This window comes from Aythya fuligula, chromosome 8 (genome assembly GCF_009819795.1).
Source record: "Aythya fuligula isolate bAytFul2 chromosome 8, bAytFul2.pri, whole genome shotgun sequence".
In the NCBI taxonomy this organism is placed as follows: Eukaryota; Metazoa; Chordata; class Aves; order Anseriformes; family Anatidae; genus Aythya; species Aythya fuligula.
Genome location: NC_045566.1, coordinates 6384917 through 6409871, shown reverse-complemented (window position 1 = coordinate 6409871; position 24955 = coordinate 6384917). Strand labels below are relative to the sequence as shown.

Sequence of the window (24955 nt, the reverse complement as noted above, 5' to 3'; positions counted from 1 at the left end):
TAAGGAGCATCAGACAGGACCTGTTTTTTATTAGGTCAACTGATACATCTGGGAAAAAAATACAATTTTGCAGAACACAAATCATTTTTCAGGACTTACACAGAATTATTTACTTTGAAGGCTGATACAACTTGAGAACAGTTGCTGAGTTCAATCTGACAATTTATTAGACAATTTGCAAGAGGAGCAGAGTATAAAACTTGTACAATAACTTTTAGTAGCTGAACAGGGTAATTGCAATGTGCAATAATCCCATTATCTCCACTGAGTCCTTGTCTTTTAGTGCTCAATTGAGTATTACTGTCTAAAAACCCTTTAAGGCAGAATGGTCTGGAAAGTAAAATTCATACCACTACTAACAGTAAAAATGGACTCAGTAGGCATGTTGGTTTTATTGTATTCAACAGTTTTTCCCAACTAACATCCTCAGGTAGCTTTTAAAAAATTATCTGTAGAAAATTATCTCTCTGCGTTTGTTATTGGAAGTTATGGCAAGTGCCTGTTGGACAGGATTTTTTCCTTTAGATGACTATTTCAGTGGATGAGGGGAGAGCAGTGGGCGTTGTTTATACTGGCTTTACTAAGTCTAAGACTAAGACTTTCCTTTTTTTTTAAGACTTTAGAAAGGCTTTTTACTGTCTCCCATAGCATTCTCATAGACAAACTGAAGCACTGGCTATGTAAATGGACAGTGAGGTGACTGAAACTGATAGTACTGCTGGGCTCAAAGGGTGTGGTTGCTAGTGGAGTAACCAAAGGGTGGACATTTCAACATCTCCATTAGCAACCTGCACGGACAGGTCAATCACATGCTTGGGAAGCTGGCAGATGATACGAAACTGGGGAGAGCAGTTGATAACCAGACACTTGTACTGCCATTCAGAAAGACCTCAACAGGCTGGAAAAAAATAGGCAGAGAGAACTATCAGGAAGCTCAACGTGTGGAAATGCAAAGTTCTTCCCCTGGGAGAAACAACCCATGAATCAGTGCAGGCCAGGGGCCAACAGGCTGGAAAGCAGCTTTGCAGGAGGGGATGTGGGGGAGAACAAGTTGAACATGAACCAATGATGCACCCTTACCAGCAGGTAAAGTGAAGGGATTTTTCCCCTCTATTTTTCTTTTCAGTTCCAGTAGATAAACACTAAGTATAACCTTGACCTCAGCAGTATTTGTTAGCATAATAATGGCTGAATTACAATTACATGAAAAGCAACTGTTATATTTTAATTATATAAAAGAGAAACCTTCTTCAGCTGTGACATTCAGCACTAATAACCACTGCAACATAAACACAAATATATTCCCCAGTCTTTAAGAATGGAAAACTATGCCCTTCATCAAAAAACACTGCATGCTTATGTTTAAAAAGGTTTAATTTTTCACCCTGGTACAAAAATACAGTACAATGTGATGGCAAGGCATTAGCCAAAAACATTCAAAGAATAAAAGGGGATTCCCCGTAATGCTTCAACATAACCCACCTTCACTCAGTCAGACAATCAAAAGGTGAGTAAGTTCAGTTTCTGCCCAAAGGCAAATAAGGATGAATCACACAGAGTTTTACATAAAAATATGTTTGCAGAGCTAATAATTTTACATGCTACTTGGACATTGATGAAATTTACTCTACTTGGCTTAGTGGCAAAATTTATGGTTTGGGATGTCTAGAAAACACCTGGCCCAGGTACATGTCCCACTCATATGAATCCCCAATAAAACAATGGGATCACACAATAATACCAGTGAGAAAAGAGGGATCCAACCCTGATTAAGCATCAAAATGTCGGCTACTTCTAGTTATTCCAATCACACTGTTTGTCTTCAAATTAATGTTTTGCCCTACACACCTCCCTTTTAACACCAATATTAGTGGTTGCTCAAACACATGAATTGATGTGTTTGCACATTATCTAGTTGCAAAAAATCATTACAGTACACACAGCCAGGCAGAGGAGGAGATAACACTGAAAGTGATGCATGTGTGTGAACTCCAAACAGGGTTTAACCTAACATTGTTGACAGGAGAATCACGTCCCTCCAGTGCATCTACATTCTTGGTCAGTTTAATCATTGCCATTTAGAGTTTTGAAGGGATGGGAAAGCGTCATTCAGTGTATTCATTATAGTTCATCTCCCAGGTGTTTTTGTTTGAAAGCATCACCTGTGAGCTTCTCTTGGGCCTCCTTCATCCCTTGGACAACTGAAAGATCAGACAGAGAGAGATCAACTATTAATCTAAAGAGAAAAACAAGGTGTTCTGGTAATGAATGTATTTCAAATCAACAGAGTTATATGTGTACACAGAATGTAAATCTACAAAACTACCCAAGGGGAAAACAAAACAAAACAAAACAAAAACAAACAAACAAACAAAAACGAACAAAAAAACAGGCTTCTGCTCTTCTCTCAACTATTTGTGAATTGGATGATTTTCTATGTGACAGATGGAGGCAGCTTAGGTCCTAGAGACATTATGGTAGGTATTAAGGTGAATCATGATTCTGAACATGGTTCCTAAAAGCACAGAGAGTCACTCACTCACCGATGTAACAGCTCCTAGTTATGCTGTCATGTATCATTTTTCTCCACAAAAAAGTGAAGGTGTTGTCCTTCACTTGGGACACACCCAGAACTCCACCTGGAGCTCTTACACTTCAAATTAGTTTTCACATACCTTGATCAGCATTGGTATAGAAATACTTGTAGCTGGGGTTTCCTTTCTCATTTATGATTTCTGGGTGAACTTTTCCACTGGGGTCTATGAAAGAAGAAATCAGACAGGAAATTTGGGTGGCAACAGTAAGAACATGATCCTGTGAGTGGATACAAAAGCTGTGAATGTCTTACCCATGAAAAGGATTCTAGGAATGTAACCTCCATCAGGACTAAAGGCTTCATCCTTTGGCTCTTCATCATCCTATCAAAGCAAGACAGAAAAGAGAGAATGTATTAGAAAGATATCTAACAAAACACAGTACTCATTTTAAAGAAACAAGCTATTGCCTTCAGATTCCATTTACCCTGAGCAATTTACAACTTGAACAGACAATAGGTACTGCAGTATCTTCCACTTTCAAAGAAAATAAGGTTATTTCCACCTAAACAAGTATAATTTATCAAAATAATCTTTTTTTTTTTTTTTTTTTCCCTGTCAATTTGCACTAAACTTTGCTTTGGTTTAGAAATGTTTTATACATCAGAAGAGAATGAATACGAATTCCTTTACAGTGGCGACAGACTGATATGCGGTACAAATTGTTAAAGAGACAAGGGCAGTCAGGTTTATAAACACAATTAATATAACTATACTGAAAAAAATAAAAACAATTAGCTACATCAACCATCCTGCATACCTACTCAGGAGTGCAAGTGTTAGGACGTAGACAAAAAACAGAGGCAACCAGTTAATGAGGATTCCAAATACTTAATTACTAAGCAGTAACGTGGATACAAATCAGAGCGTATCCTACCTCGAGGTTGACCATAACAAAATTATGGGCAAGTTCGGAGATCTCCTTAGATTCAGCAAACTTTGGCTTCAAAGCTAATTAAGGAGGGAGGGAGAGAGAGACAGAGAGAGATGTGTAAATATGGAAAATATTTCAGGTTTTCAGGTCAACACAGAAACTCTACTCCATTCCTGCCTCTAGAGAGCTAGTAATTTTCAATGAGCAGTGGGTAAATGGAATATATGTGTCAGGCTGTTCAAGCCAGGCTCAGAAGAGGCAGTAACTGAAGCAATCCCTGCTGACCTGCCACATGATGAAGCCTGGCCAACAGACATCCATGTACGCAGTCATTTTGGAACCAATGGAACAGAAGCAAAAAGCTTGCTGTAAGTCATTTCTTACTCAGCTAGTTCAGCCTCGGTCTAGTCATTATGACTAGCTTGTTCCTTTGTGATGCTGAAAAAGCCTCACCTTCTAAGAACCACCAGCCGAAAGTAAGGACAATTTAAGGGCAATCTCTTAGTTCTCAGAGATCGTTCCTTCTCTCCCATTTGCTATAAGCAAAGTGCAGGAAAATCTGCAGCCACTACAGACGGGCAGCATTTCATGTTACTTTGCCAGCGTGCAAGCATAGCTGACTTTTGGCAGTGCTAACAGGTTAAGTGGTGTGATATTGCACTGCTCCACATGAAATTTAAGGACAGCTAACTGCATTTCGAATGCAAAGTTCATGTTTCTCACGTTACACAATCTGCATACAAAAGTTCATTAGAAATTCCATCAAGCTTTAGTGTTAAATACACTCACCTTTGCAAGCTCCACACCAAGACTTGTGGATGATAACCATAAGAGGCAAACCACTTCAAATAAAAAAAGAAAAATAATTGTCAAATAAAGCTTACAGCCAAGCCTCTCAACTATTACCATATTATTTCTAAATTCTATTACTTGTACATTTTAACAATCAGGCCTTCTACAAAGGCTATATGTAATAGCAAATATGGAGATGCAGAGAGATTCATCTGCGTTTGTAGGTTTTGCTGCCTCGCAAGTTTTCCAATCTTAAACACACATCAAAATAATTTATTAGAAATGCCAACCAATGACTTGTGGAGTAGGAGACTTTCTTTTTGAAAGGTTTGGTGTCATTAGTTCAGACATGCATAGAAGCACAACTGGTCATGTGTTTGTTTTTTTTAAAAAGGCAGGGGTTAGTCACACCAGCTACGTGAGAGATCTCAGAAGGGATTTGCACAGCCACTTAAGCCAATGCAGGGGGTGACAGTCATCCATCCACCCCTTTCCCCGTTATGGTCTGCATGTTTCAGACACTTCTTTCTGCAGCCTCCCATGATTAAGATCTGGGATCACTGAGCAATAATCAAACACAGTAACCTGGCAAACCCGTCAGCTTCCAGGCTAGTTTCCCACGTGCTGGTATGCTGAAACAAGTGTGAGAAGTGCCAGGACCAAGAAGGAAGGGAGCTGTGTGGAAGTGTAGCCTAAATAAAGTAAAAGGTAGAAGGACCAAAGTGAAGAGCCTAAGTTCACTGTAGAATGAATATAGAGAAATGCTTTTTTTGCGGACAACTCAGAGTATTAAGTTCAGCGTGTCCAGTACATCATGTGAATACAAGTACATCATGTGAATATTATTCTCCATCTCTCTTCCTGAAGTCTTCACTTAACCTTCACTACCTACACTACCTGGAGGTTGATTCTATTGCCTATGTCTCATTTAACCTTGTTCTAAAAAATCCCCTTAGCATTTCACCTTCTGACGAATTCAAGCTTAACAAGTTTGAATTCTCTAAGCTCCTTTGTAATGCATTCAGGCTGCATTATGTGATTAGACAAAGAGGCCTTAAACACAAAGAATTTCACCTATTTCCTGTTGTAAATGCTGGTGATTCAATTAATCCACCACTTCACTGCTCTCACTAAAATACCTTGCCTATTTTACATGACATTTACCTTTCTAACAAGGAAAGCGACACACTTACTGGTGATTTTTATTGCTATGGAATACATTTAGGTAGTACAACAGCTACCTCCACACTTTTTGCATGTGGAAGTCCTTCAGAACACTTTTCAAACAGCTGAAGTAGTGAGAGCAGACTAGCAGAATAAACTACAAAGGACTAAGAACAAGGAATTGGGAATCTCATCCTTGTTCTCTTACCATTAAATCCCTTTAGCTATGGAAGAGTATCCAAGGGAAGCTACTAATAGTGATACAGCTTTCAAAATAGTAAGAACAACCTAAAATTAGGCAAAATAAAAGAAGGAATCTAGAAAGGTACACAGAGAACATACTATATAGATACTTCTTTAAGGTAACACCAAGCAAACACCACTGTGAACAATGGCAAATAATGACTAGCAGATCTGAAGGACACATTTTCCTTCATCTGCAGATTGGTATGAAAAGAACTCCCTACCAGCTTTAAGTTACAGTTTTCAGTAATGCGTGGAGAGGAAGGAAGTAACATTTGGAATAGTTCAAACAGAAGCCTGGCATTTATTACTAAGCAATTGCTGTCGTCTTCTTTACATAGGACTTTGTTTGCAGTAAGGAGCAAGAACACACATTTCGCTGGTAAAGCTCATGTTACATCTGTGCTTTCTCCCTGATGACAAAAATATACTTTTTTCAGTTTTTATACAGTCCAACATGATTTTGCTCCTTCCTCAAGATGAGGCTGATTTAAGTCTGGAAGATATGCACTGTCCTTATCATCAAGGATCTTCATGTCAGAAGAGTTACCAGAAACACATGATCCTTGGTACTGCACCACACTTTTATTTTTTTTTTTAATTTTTTTTTTAAAGAGAGATTTTCAATGCAGATTTTAAATGCAACTGCTCAGAGTCTTGGAATACAAACTCTTAGCTGGACAGAACTCACAAAAGTTTTAGTGATACTGTATGTATTTCATCGGCTTTATTCTCTTTGAGAGATAATTTAATTTTATTTACATCAAAACATTTTTGTAGTCATTTCTCAGTTCTGAAATGCCTAAGTCCATTTAGCAATCGGTATGCCAGATAAATAGCCAATGCCAAGCAAATCAGTGAAGTGTCCTTTCTTGCCCCACTTTACCATTTCCTCCCAGGTAGCACTACACAATTAAAAACAGAACCCAACAACATTTATTTAAATGAGGGATGAAGAACCCACAAGAACGTGAAAAGCATATCTAAGCCATAAATGCAGTACAGCAAAGACTGAATTAGTTGAAACTAAGCACAAAAATGAGTTACCCAGTCACAGCCAGTACAGACTTAGAGAGAGTTTAACCCAGAGCAGTCATTGCCTTTTTAGTTCATCCTTCTTAGAAGAGCACAAGAGCACTCACTCTGAAACAATTAGTGTTTTTAAAAGCATTTAATGATGACCTTGCACAGAAAAGCCATAGCAAGTTATTTCAATAAAACAGTCCCACGGGTAAATTAAATCTACTCCATTTAAGGCACATTTTATTGTTAAACCTGAAATAGAGAGGTTTAAGTTGGCTAAGCCAGCACCCTTCTGTTGTGCTGAGCTCGCAAGTCTGTCTCCTAGGTTCAATAGGATTTTTTTGAAGTTATATCCTAAGAATACAGCCTGTTCCAGTCTGTGAACTGAAGTCCTTTCTGCAGTTTGACATATCTGGAGACAGCCTTGGAAAAGCAATCTTCTTATTTACCACATACACACAGCCAATGCACAGGGGACAAGTTTTCCTTATGGTCTCTATCTTCAGCCTCTGACATTCATATATTACATGATTATTGGGGTTTAGGTCTCCACAGGAGACTTCGCTTGCTTGGGGATGCAACAAGGTCTCTTGGAAAAACACACGTGGGGAGAATGCGGTGGGGAGGGTGGCAGGAGAGTCTCCATAGGGATCCTCTTAGCAGTAAAATGTCAGCAGGGACACAGCATCCTGCTGCTGCTATATGTCACGATATGTGACAAGCGGGCCATGAGCTCCTCAGGTCAGTGGCTGGGAGGCACACTCCTGCTGCTGGCAGCGCTTTGGCCCAGGGCCTCGTCTTCACTGGATGCTGCGGCTCAGGTACTGCAGGAACATGCTGGCCAGCTGGGGCAGGTTTTCATCGCTGGGCTGCATCTTGGTGTAGCTGATGAACTGCCTGCGCAGCCGGCTCAGCTCGGCCATGCTGACGGGCCGGGTGAGCACCAGCCCTTCCACCACCCCGGGGACGCGCACCTCCTCCCCGGGCAGCACCCCGCTCCTCTGGGCAGCCACCACAGCGGCCACCACGTCCTGCGTGGCTCTGTCGAGGCGGTGCAGGAACTCGCACGACTGCAGGGGCTGGCTGCGGGTGGCCCGGTGCGGCGGCGGCGGGGTGCTGTCGAAGAGGGCGGCTCGGATCTCGGCCAGAGGCAGCGGCTCCTCGCCCTGCACGGTGAAGAGAGGCCGGTCCCAGCGGTTGCGGGGATCCGGAGCCTCGAAGGGCGGCTCGGGGGGGCCGGCGGCGCAGTGCAGGAGGCAGAGCGCCGTGCCCGCCTGCCGCGCCGCGCAGTACAGCTCGTAGCGGCCGCTCCGCAGCTCGTTGCCCGCGTCCACGATCACCACGTCCCGCCGGCTCAGCCGCCGCTCCACCTCGGCCCGCAGCGCCGCCCGGCCGCCCTCCGCCTCGGTCACGACGTGCGCCCGCCGCTCCGGGCCGTCCAGCGCCTCCCGCAGCTCCGCCGCCCGCCGGCTCTTGCCGCTGCCCGGCGGCCCGCACAGCACCACCAGCGGCATCCTCCCCTCAGCGCCCGCCGCGCCGCCATCCTGACCCGGACGGGGCCGCGACTGCTTCCGCCGGGCTCCGGCTCGTCGCCATGGCGGCACGGCCTGACAGCGCCGCCACAGGGGGCACCCGTGAGGGTCTCCTCACAGCGGGGCGGCGTGGGCATCCAGCAGGCTGCACCTGGCACTGTGAGACCCGAAATCACCTCACGGCACCTGGCACGGTGACACTGAAACCACCACACAGCCCCTGGCATGGTGACACCGAAATCACCACACAGCCCCCGGCATAGTGACACCGAAATCACCACACAGCCCACAGCACTGTGAGACACAAAATCACCACAAAGCCCCCGGCACTGTGACAGCGAAATTACCATACACCCCTGGCACAGTGACACCAAAATCACCACACGGCCCCTGGTGTGGCGCCGCCGATTTGCAAAGCGTTTTGTTTAAAAGTGCGATCGTACTGTAGTAAGCTTTGAGAATGAGATGCTTTCAGAAATACACAGAATCATAGAATGGTTATAGGTGGAAGGGACCTTAAGGATCACCCAGTTTCAAGCCCTGGCCATAGGAAAGGACAGCACCCACTAGGTCAGGTTGCCCAGGGCCTTGTCCAACCTGGCCCTGAACATCTCCAAGGATGGGGCATCCACAATCTCTCTGGGCAGCCCTCTGAGTGAAGAATTTCCTCCTAACATCTAATCCAAATCTCCCGTCTTTTAGTTTAAAACCATTCTCCCTTATCCTGTCATAATCTGGCTGAGCAAAGAGCCGCTCTCCATCTTTTTATAAGCCCCCTTTAGGTATTGAAAAGCTGCAATAAGGTCACCCCTGAGCCTTCTCTTTAGGCTGAACAGCTCCAGCTCTCTCAGCCTTCCTTCACAGGAGAACTGCATGAACTGTCTCCATCTCCACAATAACCTGTAGCGTATGTAGATACTGTTTCCAGGACCTCCAAGACATCCAGGGAGTGCTATTTACAGAGCCAGATTTAATGTCTTGAAACTTCCTGTACTATTGTCCCCAATTCATCTTGCTACATAACAGATAATTTCATGTAATTTTCATCGCCAGCCCTAAGGTCAGACTGCTGACCTCCATCAAGTGAGCTGGTTGGAAACTTCCATCAAGTTTCTGGCAAGGCAAATCAAGTGTGCATCACATCCATCACTGCCCAGGGGGGATTGTGAGCACAAATGCCCATCCTGCCTAAGCACTCTCTCCTTTATCTGTGCCATTTAAAAACTTCCTCTGCTTTGTTGCAAGGTAACACTACAATTGTTCCTGCAAATACCAAAATTGTCTATTTTTTTTGTACATGTGTATCAAATGAATGCTAAAATATCCAGTTATAAACGTTTGCTAGACTTCTGAACTGTACCATCTGGGTTAATATCACTAGACCTTGCACAGTGAGTGGAAATCAACAGGTGGATCAGTTTGACAGCAAAATTCAATTAAACTACAAACCTGGAAAGCATAAGGAATTTCCACTAATGTCACACTAATGTAAGATCTAGGTTTTAAGTTTTAAAATGTAAGTAGAATTTATAAGCATACAAATTTCTTCCTCACCTTTTAACAAGAAATTGTGAGAAAAATACGCCAAAATGTCATTTTTAAAATGTTTTCATAGAGACGGTGTTGTTTTAGAATTTAGCCTACAGGAGGTTCTACTTAAACAGCTTATCAGCTCACTATAGTTTAAAACTTCTTTTTGCAGACAGTAACAAAACAAGTTGTCTCATGTTGAGGTCTCAAATCTACATAGGCACATCCACTTTGATGGAAACTATTAGCACTGCTGAGTTCAGGGGGACTGAGTACCATTAACGCATGTGTTTGTGGGTTTGGGGTTCATATCTTTACTGTGACAAATGCACAAAAAATATTTTCTTTTCAAAGACATGATAGAACTTCAATAATTTAATTCCACATCTGAATAGTCTCCTAAACCACCTTTATATTGGTTAATAATTAGTTTTTTCTGTGGCTAAATTTAGGATTGATACAGAATCTTGACAAACTTTTAAAGCCACTTTTCTGTATTTAAAACTAGGTAACATACCTGGCCGCTGCCTCTTTCTTCCCATCTTCTAGCGTTCTCCAATGAATATGATCTCCAAAACCTGCCAGAGAGAAAGGTTTATAAATGCTGCATAGTTTAACATATCATCAGAGGAAAACAGTCCAACCCTTTGAACATTTTCAACTCATTATATAATATTTTTTTACCAGAAATTATAATCCCAGTCCTGAGAAGACTTCTGTGAATACTTACAACCTACATGGCCTTACAAGGAATCCCACTGAAATTAATTAACAAAAACAAACCACAGAGTCATGAATATTTACACATATGCAAAGGACATCAAAATTCCCTGAGCAGAGATTAAAATTGAAGTGCTTTCTGATTATTCTCCATTCTTCCTCGATCTGTGAACATTTATTAACTGATTACTGACAAATTAAACATGTCACCATCTGGCTTCCTAAATCCCACTGAATGTGAACTAGCACAAAATAACTAGGCCTTAAAAAATACATAGGCCAATAAATGATTATTAATTGCTCTAAAACTATTACATTAAATACTACTACTGATGATAATTGTCACCAAAGAGTAAGAAAGAACCCCGTTATGCAGATTGCTGAATGTTACAGTGACTGAACAACACAGGAAATATTCTACCCAACAAGCAGATAACAAGACTTGTTGTGTCTTGTCTGTTGAGATAAACCAAACAAGCCCATGTCAACAACAGTAAAGCAGGGACTGCCATTTTTCTCACCCTGTAGCCAACACACCACTACCATCATGAGGCTCAAAGCCATGTGGAGAGCTGAGATGAAGGAGATCTGGGAACTGTTCAGAGATGAACCCCTTTTGAAGACTTCCCCAGAGGTCTCATTGCTCCGGTAACATGGGGCTGTGCTGAAAGAGCAAACATCAGCCTTGGCATGCCCCTTCCCATCGCTGAGGTATGCTCAGCAACCCCCAATGCCTGGAAAAGGCTATAACCTCGCTGAGGGGGCAGATTTTGGGAGCTACACGGGGACCAGGAGCCACAGCGTGCCCATCGCTGACACAACTACAAGTGGACATTGTCTCCAGTAGACACCTGCAGCAAGGCAGCTGAAGAAAGCTGACTGCAGGGCCAGGAGAGCCTCCTTACTTCAGCGTCCAGGAAGTTTGAACTGCTGGCACGGTATCTGTATCACCTTAGCTTATCTCCTGATACGAACTGCCATGACCATATATGATGCAACACATCAAATATTTAGTTGTGCTAATAGGAAGGCGGAGATGCCTCCTTCATGTCCGCGCACACGTATCCGTGGCAGTCAGCCGCAGACATGAGGCTATGTTCGTACTTGCTGAAGGTGGCACAGGTAAAAGCTGTTGGGTTAGCAGAAGTCGTGTTTACTCAGAATATTGACACACCAGGTACTGCAAAGGCCAACGTGTTCAAACACGGGAAATCTTCTATTGTTCTAAGCAAGAAAGCGCCTTTTTTAAAACTAAAAATCAGTCTGTGATGAGCATCAGCCCGATTTTAAAAGCACTCCGCGAAACGTTACAGCGTGTTTGTTTTGAATGAAAGTCGATTAACCGCAGAATGAAAGTTTGCCAATCCCGATACGGAAATAACGGGGCCTCGCACCACAAGGCCCCGCTGCCCGCGGTCCAGACGCGTTACCACAGCCCTGGGAGATTCACCCGTGGGGCAGCCCGCCCAGGGTGAAGCTCGGGGCCCTGGCGAGCCGTGCCTGAGCCAGCCATTAACCACGGCAATTAATTACACGGGGAGGGCAGGCCAGGCAGCCGGGAAGCCGGGCAAGTGCCATTCATCGCCTGCCAAGAGCCAGCGGCGGGGCCGCCGCGCACCTCAGGCGCCGAGGGGCTGCGCTGCCTGAGAGCGGGGCAGCCCCCTGTGGCTTGGGTGGAAGCAGAAAAAAAAAAGCTGCAACGGCAAAAACCGCTTAAAAGCCGCCTGGTACCGAAGGGCAGCACCTCCCTCAGCCGCAGGGAGCTGTGCAGGCAGTGCCGGCGGGTCGGGGTACCCAGCCCGGACCCCCCCCCTCCCACCGGTCCCCTTCCAGCCTCGCCGCCGAGACCCCCGCGCCCGGCTCCCCGGCAATGCCGGCGGGTGAGAGGAAAGCACGAAGGAAACGTTTGCCTGACCCTTTCCGAGCCCTTCGGAGGCGGCTGCGGAGGCCGCCAGCAGCAGGCACAGGCAGAAGATGGAGACAGCCGCGGGCTGAGCCTTCATGGCGGCGGCACCCCCGGGGCGGACCCTGAAGCTCCGAGACGCGGTCGGACCGGCTCCGGTTTTATTTTTCGTTTCTTTTTTTTTTCTTTTTTTTTTTCTTTTCCTTTTTTTTTTTTTTTTTTTTCTTTGAAGGCCAGGAAGTGATGAGAGACGGATGTGGGCGGTGCTGCCGGCCCCTCTCGGCTGGAAAGCGCAGGGGGAGGCGGCGGGGTGGGGGCTGCTCCTCGGGCCGGCCCAGCCTTAAGGGCAGGCAGCCGGGACACGGGGCAGGGTCCGGAGGGGGGGGGGGAGTTGACTTTTTTTCCTCCTGACAAATAAACCTGGTGGTTCCGCAGCTCTCAACCGGGCGGTTGGGAGGGTAAAAGTGGCCATAAACGGTTATTTTGGTTGGAAGGGGGCTTCAATAAGAGGGAGGGGACGGGTACAGCCGCTGCAAGCCGGGCAGGGGCGCCGTTCCCTGGCCGGGCGGGCTGCAGCACACAACGCTTATTTATTTTGCGAACTCCACAAACGCTCCCGCCTCGTAAGCGGTTGTTTTTTTTTCCCCCCCCGAAAGCCAAAGGGCACGGCAGGGTCACACCGCAGCACCGTGCCAGCGGCCGGCCGCCCCGCCCCGCCCCCCTGCAGTTGCAGACTACAACTCCCAGCATGCCCCGCTCTCGGGGGGCATTCCCCCTCCTTTCTCAATGCAAATCTAACGCGGAGCCGCCGCCAATCAGCGGGCGGGGGCGGGGGGCGGCTCGCGCCGTCACGTGGCGCGAAGCTTCCTTTCTCTGTGCGCCCCTCTTTCCTTCCTCGGCCGCCATCTTGTGCGCACCGCGTGTCGGGCCGCCGAGGGGCCGCCGGGCTCAGGTGAGAACCGCCCCGCGCCCCCCGGCATCGTGCGGGCGGCCCCCGGGCCTCTTTCCGGCCCCTTCCCTTCCCTTCCCTTCTGCCCGGCCTCGGGGAGAGGAAGGGGGGGAAGCGAGGCTGGGACGCGGTGCTGCGGGCTCTGCCCGCCCCTGGCGTGCTGCAGCCGCCCCGGGGGTGTCGCTGAGGGCTCCGGGGCAGGCCCGCGAGGGGGGCGCCTCGCCCTGAGGGGTTTTTTCCCCCCGCTGCGGGTATTTGAGGTCTTCAGCCTTTAAAGGTCACGCTTGGCCCGTGGGGGACCCAGTTGACAAAGTTCCCAGGTATTGAGCTGGGAGAGGAGCTGCCAGGGATCGCTGTGGCACTGGGAGGGCTTGGCGGGGTCATCAGCTGCCAGTAGCAGGGGTTCGTTATGTGGAAATAGCTCGTGAGGTAGCTCAGCGATGAATCTCGCTGCCTGGACTCTGTTAATCATGAAGGTGCTATGTTACTGGAAGCAGTTGTGCTCTACGTGCTGATCTTCGTCTGAGTGCTTCAGCCAAATGCTAAACTGATGCACTTGGAAATTTGCAGCTAATACCTCAAACTGATGCAACACAAAATGTGTTGGCTTGCTTCGTTGTGGTACGCGCTTCAGCTAAGCAAGCTGCTGCTGCACTGCTTTGTGCTATCGAGATGGAGCGGCTTTAAAGGTTTTTTGTTTGTTTGCCGTGCTTCGTTGAGGGTTTTTCCTTAATGTTTTAGCAGCTAACTTATATTTCTATTTCATTCTTCAGACGCAACACTATGAATCAAGAAAAACTGGCCAAGCTTCAAGCTCAAGTCCGAATAGGAGGAAAGGTAAGAAAAGCACCAGAGATGCACTGTCTTCTATAACTTATATGTTAAAAGAGAAATCTCTTTAAAACTTCTGTTTCAAAACATAGTTTAGGAGGGGGAGAATACATACTTCAACAAAACTGTATTTTTAAGGTCTCTAACATGATCTGGATCGTACATGATCGCTTACGTGAAAGGCAGTTTTCTTTTAGCTCACAACTGCTGGATGAGTAGTTTCCAGGGTGTATGCTCTTTTTAAACCTTGTGACTTGTTGTGACCTGTGAAAGCTCAAGCTAAGCTTACCTGTTGGTTTTTCTAGTTTTGTATTCTCTTTGTTGGAAAATTTCTTCCTTTGTATCAGCTCCAGGACTTACCATTGAGCTCTTTCTTTTCTCTGAGCCAGCAGGTAGCTAATGTGACAAAAAAGCAATAAAGGTTGTTCAGTGTGGGCATTTGTTTCCTAACCAGAGATATTGGGGTTGGAGGGATTGTATAGAAGTTTTTAAAGTAGGAATACCAACATTGCTATCTGTGGAACAGTTTAAAAACATAAGTTGCATAGTTACAAAAGTGTTTTAAAATCACTGTATTTGTGTTGTCCTGGACAAACTAAAATTCTCAGGAAGCATTCTTATATGTTGCTTAATAGTAAATAGTATTTTTATAATCCATCTTGTGGAAAGAGAAAATACTGCTATTTTTTAGTGTCTTTTTGTCTTCTACGCTTAAGAAAAATCTCAAAATTGAGACTGACAGCAGAAATGGTAGGTGAAGGGAAGAAAGACAAGAAACGTTTTTCACTAGAGCTTTTTCATAGCTTAAAGAGATTCTGCTTGGATTGTGAGATGACTTAAATTTCAAGTGTTGTAAGAGTTTGTGTTGCTGAGTGTTCTCTTGATTCTTTTCCAGGGAACAGCTCGCAGAAAGAAGAAGGTGGTGCACAGAACGGCAACAGCTGATGACAAAAAACTTCAGAGCTCCCTCAAAAAACTGGCAGTAAATAACATTGCTGGCATTGAAGAGGTATAGTGAGAAAAATGTTTCTTGTGTGAAATTGAATTCATTGTGTTGTTTTGGTGTTGGTTTTGTGTTTTTAATTTTCTTTCTTAACAAGTTTTCCCCTCAAACTCAGGTGTGATTACATGTAGGTGAAATTACTTTATTTTTTTGGTCTCATTTACATTGATGCATACATATCTATAGAGAAAAGGGAAGAGTTTCTGGGCAGACTGTGATCACAGAAGCCAGTAAGCTGCTTGTAATGTATGTCTCTTGCATTAATTGCAAAACAAAACTTCCCTTAATTCATAACATCATGCAATCAATTGCCTAATTTTAATAGAAGTGTTAAGTACATCTTACTGCACAGGGATGCGTAAATAAAGAGTTATGTGATGCAAAACTTAAGGTAGAGAATCAAAATGCTTGGAGTAACAACTTGCAAGTCTGCATTATCAAAAGGAAGTTTTTTCATGGCATGAAAAATAAACTAGATTTGGTTGTTGAAGTTATAGAAGGCTGATATTTCTTACAACACTAGCAAAACTCTACAGAACCAGCTTCTGTTATATAAAGCAGCAATACAGAGGCTTCAGGTATTCCCTGAGTATTTTTTTTTGTGTGTATAAATTTTTCCATATAAAGTATTAGCTGGAATAGAAACTATTTCCATAGTGCTGTAGAGAGTGTGATGCTCATGTGGGGGAGGAGGTGTTACTTCACTGTGAGCTCCATGTTACTGTAGTACGTGGTTGAAGCATAATATTTAATCTGTGATTAATTAATTTAAGAAGGGTTGCAAGGTGCCTCCAGAGGTCACTTTATGGGTATCTCTCCTCCGAAGGCAAATACCAATCCAGTATGGAAGCCTGGTTTGCCTGTAAGCTTTCATACCTCTGCTATAGAAACACTTTAATTTGGCTGACTGAATTATGATGTTTATATGCTATGCTATACAAGTACAGAGAAAAACCCAGTCCTTGTTCGTTCTTTTTACACAGGATGTAAGATCTTTATTCAGACACGGTTATTAAGACTTAAAATGTGTTGATGTGAAGGAAGATTATCCAAAATCCTTCTACCTTGATAGCTGGGTACATAATTACAGTATGTTGCCTTACTGTTCAGGAAGACCTAAACTGACCTATGTAAATAGAGTTTGGGGAAGTTAGTAGTGTTGAGAAGGCGATTTTTTTTTTATTTGTTTTGGTTGGAAGAGGATTTTAAGATGACTGCTTACATCCAGCTTTTATCATTTTCCCCTCAGTCTTGCAGGAAGGTGACACCTATTTTTTCTGTTTATTTTTTTGTTTGATTTTTTTCTGTTCAAAAGAGCTATTAATCTTCAAAGTTCAATATGTTAAATCTGTGTTCTAGATGTGTTCTTTAATCCTCCATTATTTTCTCCCTGTAACTTCTGCTAAAAGCAGTGTTATAAAATTCATCAGTTTCAGTACAGCTGTTCCTTTGGATGAGTAAAACTCTTCAATTTTTTTTTTTCTTCAGATAAAATTGGTTTCTGCATAACCATAGCTCAACCATGCCCAGGAAGAAAAAAAACTTCTAAGTTTCCCTTCTTCAAAACTGTGTAAAAAATGCAGAACAAAAAACAAAAACACAGAATAAATTTCAACTGTAAGAACCAAAGCAGGCTGCTGTAAGAACTAAAACTGGTTGTAAAACTTAATTCTTGGTAATTCAGAGCACCAGGCAAAGGGAGCAGAATCATTGTATGTTGTGCTTGGTTTCAGTAATTCTGTGATGACGCTTCTAGGAGGGCACTGAAGCCTGTTCCAGTGCAGCTAACTTATGAATCTAGAACACTGCAAGAGATGTGAGGGGGAAGTCTTTGTATTGGGTGGTTTCAGCAAAGAGGCCAGATTGTGAATTGTGTGCCTTTGCCAATTCTGCTCCAGAAACAATAACCTATTCCTGATAGGTGACATAGATAGTTCAAGACGCTGCCATTCACAGCTGATACGGCAAAGCTTTTTTGTTAGAGCTTTAGTTTTTAAGAGTGCAGACTTGGAGATTTTTCTCCCTAGACATTCTTGACAATAACTGGTTTATGCCTTAAAGGCTAATAGCCTGTATATATTTTTTGCCTTCCACAAAAATGTGGACTGTATGATAACACACAAGCCTTTGCACATGTATTGCTTACTATAAATATAAGAGTATAAGGCAATCATAGCTGTTAAATTCAGACTTCTCATGAATGTGTGAGCCCTTTCTAGACAACTAACTCATTTTACTTCCAATTCAGGTGATGTTAATTCTAGGTACTTTATATGTGGTTATATTCTCTAGGAGTACTAATTTTGTATTTATATTTTAAGATTTCAATCTAGTTTTGAATTAATTTATTGCACTTGTTCAGGGAGATGCTGCAACACTTTGGTAAATGTAGTTTATCTATTTAAACAGGTGAACATGATAAAAGATGATGGAACAGTTATTCACTTCAACAACCCCAAGGTTCAGGCATCCCTCTCTGCCAACACTTTTGCAATTACTGGTCATGCAGAGGCTAAACCGATCACAGAAATGCTTCCAGGCATCTTAAGCCAGCTTGGTGCTGACAGCTTAACAAGTCTCAGGAAGTTAGCTGAACAATTCCCAAGACAAGGTAGGTGTTTTTGGAATTTTTCATTGATGATTGAGAGAATACATGCAGTGTTGAAACTTAAACCCACATTTAGTAATAATACATGACATAAAAGCAGTGAAAAACCTATTTGGTTTTATTTATCGGCCACTGTTGTGGACATACAGTATGTGATGAGGGGATAATCAAATTTTTCTTATTGTTTCAAGACTGTATATGCTGGCCCTCATTTAAAATTAACATTAAAATCTGGTAGGTCAGGCATGTTTTAATTCCAGGCATACAACTGCATGTGACAAAATACTTCGCAAAACAGAAATAATTTCAGTTTTCATATAGAAAATCTCAACAGGTTCTCTTTGTCAGGGTACCAGGTCTGTTTTCTTTCTTCCACAAAATGTTTTTACTGTGGAGGAAGAGAACTTGTTCTTTATCTTTTATTTTGGAATTCCATTTGGAAGAAAAACAACACTCGCAATTCAAAATCAAATCTTCTGGTGTGATTCATTTTCTAATCATTTTTTTTGTAGCGGTCTCAGCTATTCTCTCTAAGCAAGTTTGTATCTTAAGAATAAATGGGAGTTTATTCTGAAATAGCATATTTTATGAAATTGGAATAAAATGATATTTTAAAGCATGCAAGTAATGTCTGATTTTGATAAGAGTTTGTAAAAGCTTTCTTTGACTGTGGAATAGGTATGGTTTTTATTTTAAGTCTATGTCAGAGTTCATGTTTCATGTGTGTTGCCAAAATTAATTCTTAATAACAAGTTCCAGTGAAGTTGGACATTATAAATATGAAAAACGTTTTTTAGACTTTTTTTGTCTTGAATGGTAACTGAAATGGCCATTAAAAGGGCTGTAATTGAATATGTTGCACTTGTCCCTATTGGGAGTTAGAAAATACATTTTTTTTAGTTTAATATTTTCAACAAACTAATCTATTTCTTCTAAATTAGTAATTTCAATCTCATCTATATCTCATATTCAGAGTTTAATTGAAAGTAGATTTTCTTCCTTCTTATTTTACTATTATTAATAGGTAGAAAGATGGGTCATTGTAATAATACTACTTTATTACAACCTCAGTACCAATAAATTCTTTATGTGTTTCCTTAGGTAGCACAGAAAGCTAGTCTTAAAATAAGTGGACCAGTGTGAAGGAATTCTTTTTATTTTACGTTCTTGGATTTCTCCACGTTACGTGTAACATGATCCCAGTTTCATCATGACTTACAGAAGAATAGGTTTCATATAGGACCCTTGATGTGGAAATACTTTTTCCTACAATTGTGGCCTCTAGGAAATGGTGATATGTTGGCCTTGGATTGATACCATGTTATCGTTACATGAGAACACATGGCTTCAGTTAGAAGATTTAGTCACACTGGGGTTTTTCTGTATCATTTGATATTTTGTTAGTTCTGCATTAATATGCCTAGGCATTTGGAAGTGGCAGTGTTAATACTTTGATATCAGAACGTTCACAAATAGACCTTTTATTCATGCCAATTATTGTTGATACCCAGTCATTGTTTCTTGGAATGAGGGAATGCCTTCTATTTTTGCTTGTATGTTATGTGTTCTTGTTGTGTGGTTGTAGTAACTCTGTACAATGAAAACTCAGCACCAGTTTTCTTTTTACAGTGTTGGACAGTAAAGCACCAAAATCTGAAGATATTGATGAAGAAGATGATGATGTCCCAGGTAGGCACAAAATTACATGTCTATTTGATGTACAAATACTCAATTCATGCACTGGAGTATTTAGCTCTTGATGTGATTATTCTACTGATTTGCTAAGGGAGGCTTCATATGCTGGGCAGCATTGCAATAGTGATGACTTCAGATTCCAGTTCTTGAAAGTAGTTTGCCTTGCACAAATTGCTTAATTCTTAAGTAGAAACAACTTGAAATACTTCCAGGGAGGTTGAACAGGTGGTCTAAATACCCAAATACGGTGTTAGGGCTGGAAAATGGAGTATCTGTAAAATGATGTAATAGGTGTATTTTTAAATCAGGGTTTGGGACTCTTATTTCTGCAGTAGAAGAAATTTAGCTTCTGTCAGTGCCTATTGGTGTCTTGAGAAACTTTAATTCTAAGTTGTTAATTTGTCAATCGATAAATATAAATCACCACGTTCTTTTGTTCATACATCATCAGTATGGTGTGTTAGCCAAAACAATGAGTTGGTTACCCAGATGTTTGATTTCTTTTGCTGTGGCACTTAATTTTTCTGACCTTACATAAAAATGTACAGGTCTCTTCAAAATGTTCTGTTTGGTGGAGTACAGCAGTTAATAGGTGCATAGCTTCAGACAGTTGTTAAGAGTGGCTGTCACTCAAAACTCAACTGCACATAGTAGAGCATCTCTGAAAATCAGATCTTACTCAGTGTTAGAACTTGCACTCTTTCTGGGTGTTCCTGCATGTCTAGTTCTTTGTATATATTCAAACTCCATTTTCTAAAGCAGTTTGAAATCCCCCCTTTAAAGTGTGCATGAGTATAGTTGAGAACTACTTAACATTTCATATAATACGTGCATTTTTCATTAAATGTCTGAAGGCATCGTTACTGGGCATTACTGTATTAAATATCTTCATCTCTTTCAGATCTCGTAGAAAATTTTGATGAAGCATCAAAGAATGAAGCTAACTAAATCATTAATAGTTCTGGAAGCTGGCATGGACTAGATTTAAGAAATCAGCTATGTGGTTCCAAAGTTTTAAAGAAACAGAGAACATCATCTGTTAATAGTTCAGTAATATAAATATTTTGTATTTTTATGATGCTGTTTGTTCAGCATTTTCTGTCAGTTGATTTTGCATTTTGCACTTACTCCCAAGATCTACTCTTTTGGTCAAAACGAAATGTCAGTGCAGTTTGAGGGGTGTGTGCATGTGCGTGTGTGTATGTGTGTGGGTGTACATATAGTGGAGAACAAATTGGAGAACGCTTATTTAACCTTTCCCCCTTTTCTTTTGGAAGTAGAAATAAAACAAATCATCGGCGTTGTTACTTTTGATTATCACAGAATAGTGCACAGAAGGCAGTGAAGATAAGTTCTGTCCACATTTTGTGACCTGAAGGCGTTACACCATTAAAATTGGGGTTTAATTTGCTCTAACTATTGTACTTTCAGATGTTTTTTATCCATGTTGAAGTGCACACGGTATTTGTTATCAACCGTATGTTGATCCCAGATGATACCTTAGATGAGCTAGTTTTCCAGCTTGTTTGGTACAGAAACTTTTTTAAAAAGAAAACTCAGTCCCAGAAAAGTGATTTTTTTTTTTCCTCTCTCAACTTTGACTCCTTCCACACACTTAGCTCTATGTTCTCCTGTTGATTATGTAGAGTATATCACGTCAAAAGGAAAACAAATCCCTTAGTTCTCTACCATCAGGTCACTTATGAAACTTGGAGGTCTAGTTGGTAATAGTCCAGTGAACCAGTTTTGCACGGTAACAGATTTTTGCTTGAATAACTTCAAGCTGTTCTCTTGGCATGACTGCATTTACTAGCAACTGATGATCCACTGTCACTAGAAATTAAATGCACCATGTGAGCAACATTTAAGGTGGGAGGAAAGAGTTGTTGACATTTTGCCTTGCCTCCTGCTGGGCAGTTTGTGCAATGACTAGCTCTAAAGGGTTTTTTTTTGCCTGTATTTTACCTTTGCCTATAACCTACCTCTAGGTTTGGTGTCATCTATGTAGTAGCTTACTAAAAAACCACAAATGTTCCTCAGACATAAAGAGGGACATTGGGAGGTACCATTGGTACAGTGCAGTATTTATGACCTTCCTTCAAAATGCTTAATGTGAACCTGTTTTCTCAGAGGCTCTTTCAAGGTTCTTAATGTAATGTGCATTACAGTGTAGTTAGACATCATTGTAACCTGTGTCAAGGGCAGCTGTGGCTTAAGAAAGCCATTTTTTCCTTCTACATCTGTCACTTAACTATGGCTTAATTGGAACATATCAGCTTTTTATGTAGGTTCATAGGCTAGAAAACTGTAAAAGTACAAGGTAAACAATACACGAGTCCTGGTGACGACATCATAAAGCCATGAAAGCAGAGCTGTAGTGGTTTGTCATCTGAACTCCTCAATTTATTTTATAGGTCTTGTTAATTTCTTTCTGTTATTTTATATACTACATGGATCTTGCTACAAAATAAAACAGCAGTACAAAAGAGGAAATGTCCCCTCTTGTATGTTGTCTCATCCTCCCACCAGCAGTAGCTGAGGAACAACTGGTGGGTGCAGCTGCTGTTTTAAACAGCAGGGCCTCCTTGCTGACAGCTCCTGACAAAGATACATGCAGGTTTAGGGAAGATCCTGATAGAGCTTTAGGATTTCACACTCCCATATATCCACTCTCCTATTTTCTCTGCAGTGTTGAATGGAACTTTGGTCTGTTGTATGGCTAACTTTGAATCGGCTGCAGATTCTTCGGTTTATAAGGAAGAGATTTCTTCATTAACGTGTGCGCGGGCACACTGAATTGCCTTTTGCTTCCTTTGCAAGCTCAAAGAGCAAATGAAGGATACTAGGAAACAGGTATTTACGGTGTTCTGCCATTTGCTTAAGGGGCACGAGTGAAGAGCACTTCAAAGTAGCAACTGTACTGAGTTTGTGGTATGGGTTGTCCCCCTCTCTCCCAAATACTAATCAGATACTAAAAATTCATGCTTGTTGGTTTCTGATGTAGGAAGTATGTTGAAAGTAATTTTGTGAGAGATTAAGAGTAAGCATTGGATTTGGTAAACTTCTGTATAGTTGAACTTCCTGATTCTTACAAAATATTCGTTTAATTTTTGCTCTTGGTCGTCATGAGAATTTACATGTTAAACCGTCATTCTTTCATATGTTTGACAAGCAGTAAACTAACTAAATATGCTAGCTTATGTAGTTACGTTATCTTCAGTTTTTCACTGTATCTGAAAACAGTCAACCACTTATGATTTGCTGCTGGAAATAACTAGAGCTTATCAATCATTAAACTGATTTTAATTAAAAGTAACCCATCAAGGCTCTTGTGGGAAAAGCTATTTTTCTTCATATTTGTTCACGGTAAACTCAGTGTTTGTACATGCTGGTGGAAATGCAGAGTTATGAAGTGTAGTGACGGAGGAGCGTTGCTACAGTAAAAATTCCCCACAATAAGGTGGACAGGTGGTGCATTAAAATGTTCTTTGCTTGGTTTCTGTAGTGAACTCGCTCACTACTTAAATGCTGTTGACATTAAAGATGCTGATAAAGTTACTGACATTGATAAAAGTTACTGACATACTAAAGATGTTGGCAATAATTTGGAAATAGTATTGGAAAGCAGAGTCTAGGTTGAAACTTCTCTTGCGCTGTATGTGAGAAAGCTGAATTGCAGAAGACTGAAACAATCAAGAACCTGGCAAACTTCTAAGACTGCAAACACTGGTGTTCTATTGTGACTGCCACTCGGTCTGTATTCCCCTAGTTTATGAAGAGGAAAGCTGGGACTGACTGGCCTCAGGCAGAAGAGCAAGTCTGTAGAACACTTGTGCATTTGCTCTATGAAAAGATGTGCGTGAATGACAGATGGCAGTAGAACAATTCAGTCAGTGGTGCTGGAGACTTGGTACTGAGTGCTGCGATTCCTCATGTGCTTGGTGACAGAAGGAGTTTGCAGAAAAGCAGTAGTGTAGAAGTTGATAACAGAACGTTTGATATACAACAGATTGGAGAAATACGGTTGAAGTACATTTTTCTTCAACTTCTGAAAACTTTAGACTTTGTCTAGGATTAATTGAAGAGTGCATAGAAGTGGTAAGGGTGAAATCAGAACTGCTACTGAAATACGTTAATTCACTACTATTTGTCAACTTTCAATGGGAACTAAGAGCTGTTAATTAAATCCCTTCTGCCACCATCTTCAAAAATGTTTTGGATTCAGTATGTACCAATTGGGCACTAGCAGTTTTAATAGTGATTTGTTTACTGAGCAGTGTACTGATTGACTGGTGTATTGCTTTTTACAGGAAAGAACCAAGGCAGTTATAAAGCAGCATGGTAAATCTGTGCTTTATGTGAGTGTTGAATTCATGCCTCTACTAAAGAGTCTCCCAGTGAGGAATTCTCCTGTTTTTCCCTGCAGTCAGCCCATGCTGCTCCAGATGGTAGGGACACATGCCGGGGCTTAATAAACCATGCACTGTAAGTGAACTTGGGTTATAGAACTCCTCCACTGGCCCTTAAGATGAGCATCATTTTATTATATGAAGACAGTAGTGTTTTGTTGAGCAAAGTGGCCAGATTATTCTGGAGATCGGGATTACACTGATTAAATGATCCATGTTTTGTAATTGAGCAAATGAAGTGATGCAGAAACAGCATCACATTGCAACAGCCATGGCAGCTTTATGGAAGTGGTTGCAGAAGTACAGGGAATGATTATTCACGTTCAACTATTTGCATGCCCAGCAAGTAATTTTCACTTCTTTCCTCCTTTTCCAAGACCAGTTTGCAGACACTGAAGAACTTGATGGATTTATTCAGAAACACGGGGGCTGCAGTGCCAGTCAAGAATTCAGTTAGCCAAGCAGAGCAAGTGAAGACACTAACTCTAAGTCAGTTTTGCTGGTATGTTTGGGTGGAAGCTTGGGTTTATGTCTAGAGCAGGGTTATTGGGAACTGGGCTTTTATTTTGGACTCTGGCACTGTATATTTGGCAAGAAGAAACAAACACATCTTACAGTGCCTTGGTTTGCCTTCATTTTGGGAGCATTGCTCTTCCTCATGCAAGTATGTAGTATGTAAATTAATATACAATGGAGATGGCTCTTCAGAAAAGAGCTACACCTATAAAGATGTCACAAAAAGCTACTTCTACATGGTAAACATACTGCCTGGGGGGCTGCCAGTCCTATCAAATACCCTCTCACTAAACAGCAGACCCACAGCTTGCTCAGGCACAATTTTCTCTTTGCAAGCTGGTATCTGTCAGGTTTTCAGATATTAGTGCTTCCTTGAGCTCCCCGTTGAGGATGGATTTAATAACTATGCTAAATTTGTTGTATCCTTGGAGTAAAAGGAGATTACCTGCTCGCTTGAGGCTTTTGAAGTTGTTCCATATTTTTGATAAGGTATCAACAAAGGCAAAAGTTTAAAGAAAAAAAATTAGATTCCAAGCCCTTTGACTTTTCAGTGTATGCCTAGCTGAATA

At 42.0% G+C, this 24955-nt stretch overlaps 3 protein-coding genes across 3 annotated transcripts; 1 reads left to right on the top strand and 2 right to left on the bottom strand.

The window, feature by feature from the left end:
• TXNDC12 (thioredoxin domain containing 12) lies at positions 1-12579 on the bottom strand. The gene is made up of 7 exons (XM_032192329.1): positions 12388-12579; positions 10270-10330; positions 4258-4310; positions 3472-3545; positions 2849-2918; positions 2676-2759; positions 1-2201 (listed from the first exon to the last, which is right to left on the bottom strand). Exons 1-7 carry the CDS (start codon positions 12473-12475, stop codon positions 2122-2124), a joined length of 510 nt encoding a protein of 169 aa, XP_032048220.1. The 5' UTR covers positions 12476-12579; the 3' UTR covers positions 1-2121.
• Positions 6824-8249, bottom strand: KTI12 (KTI12 chromatin associated homolog). The gene has a single exon (XM_032192328.1). The coding sequence runs from the start codon at positions 8202-8204 to the stop codon at positions 7491-7493; it is 714 nt and encodes a 237-aa protein (XP_032048219.1). The 5' UTR covers positions 8205-8249; the 3' UTR covers positions 6824-7490.
• Positions 12580-13240: 661 nt separating the features above from the next.
• On the top strand, positions 13241-22788 carry BTF3L4 (basic transcription factor 3 like 4). Its single transcript, XM_032192069.1, has 6 exons — positions 13241-13327; positions 14098-14161; positions 15051-15164; positions 17568-17769; positions 19396-19455; positions 20363-22788. Exons 2-6 carry the CDS (start codon positions 14108-14110, stop codon positions 20407-20409), a joined length of 477 nt encoding a protein of 158 aa, XP_032047960.1. The 5' UTR covers positions 13241-13327; positions 14098-14107; the 3' UTR covers positions 20410-22788.
• Positions 22789-24955: the final 2167 nt, after the last annotated feature.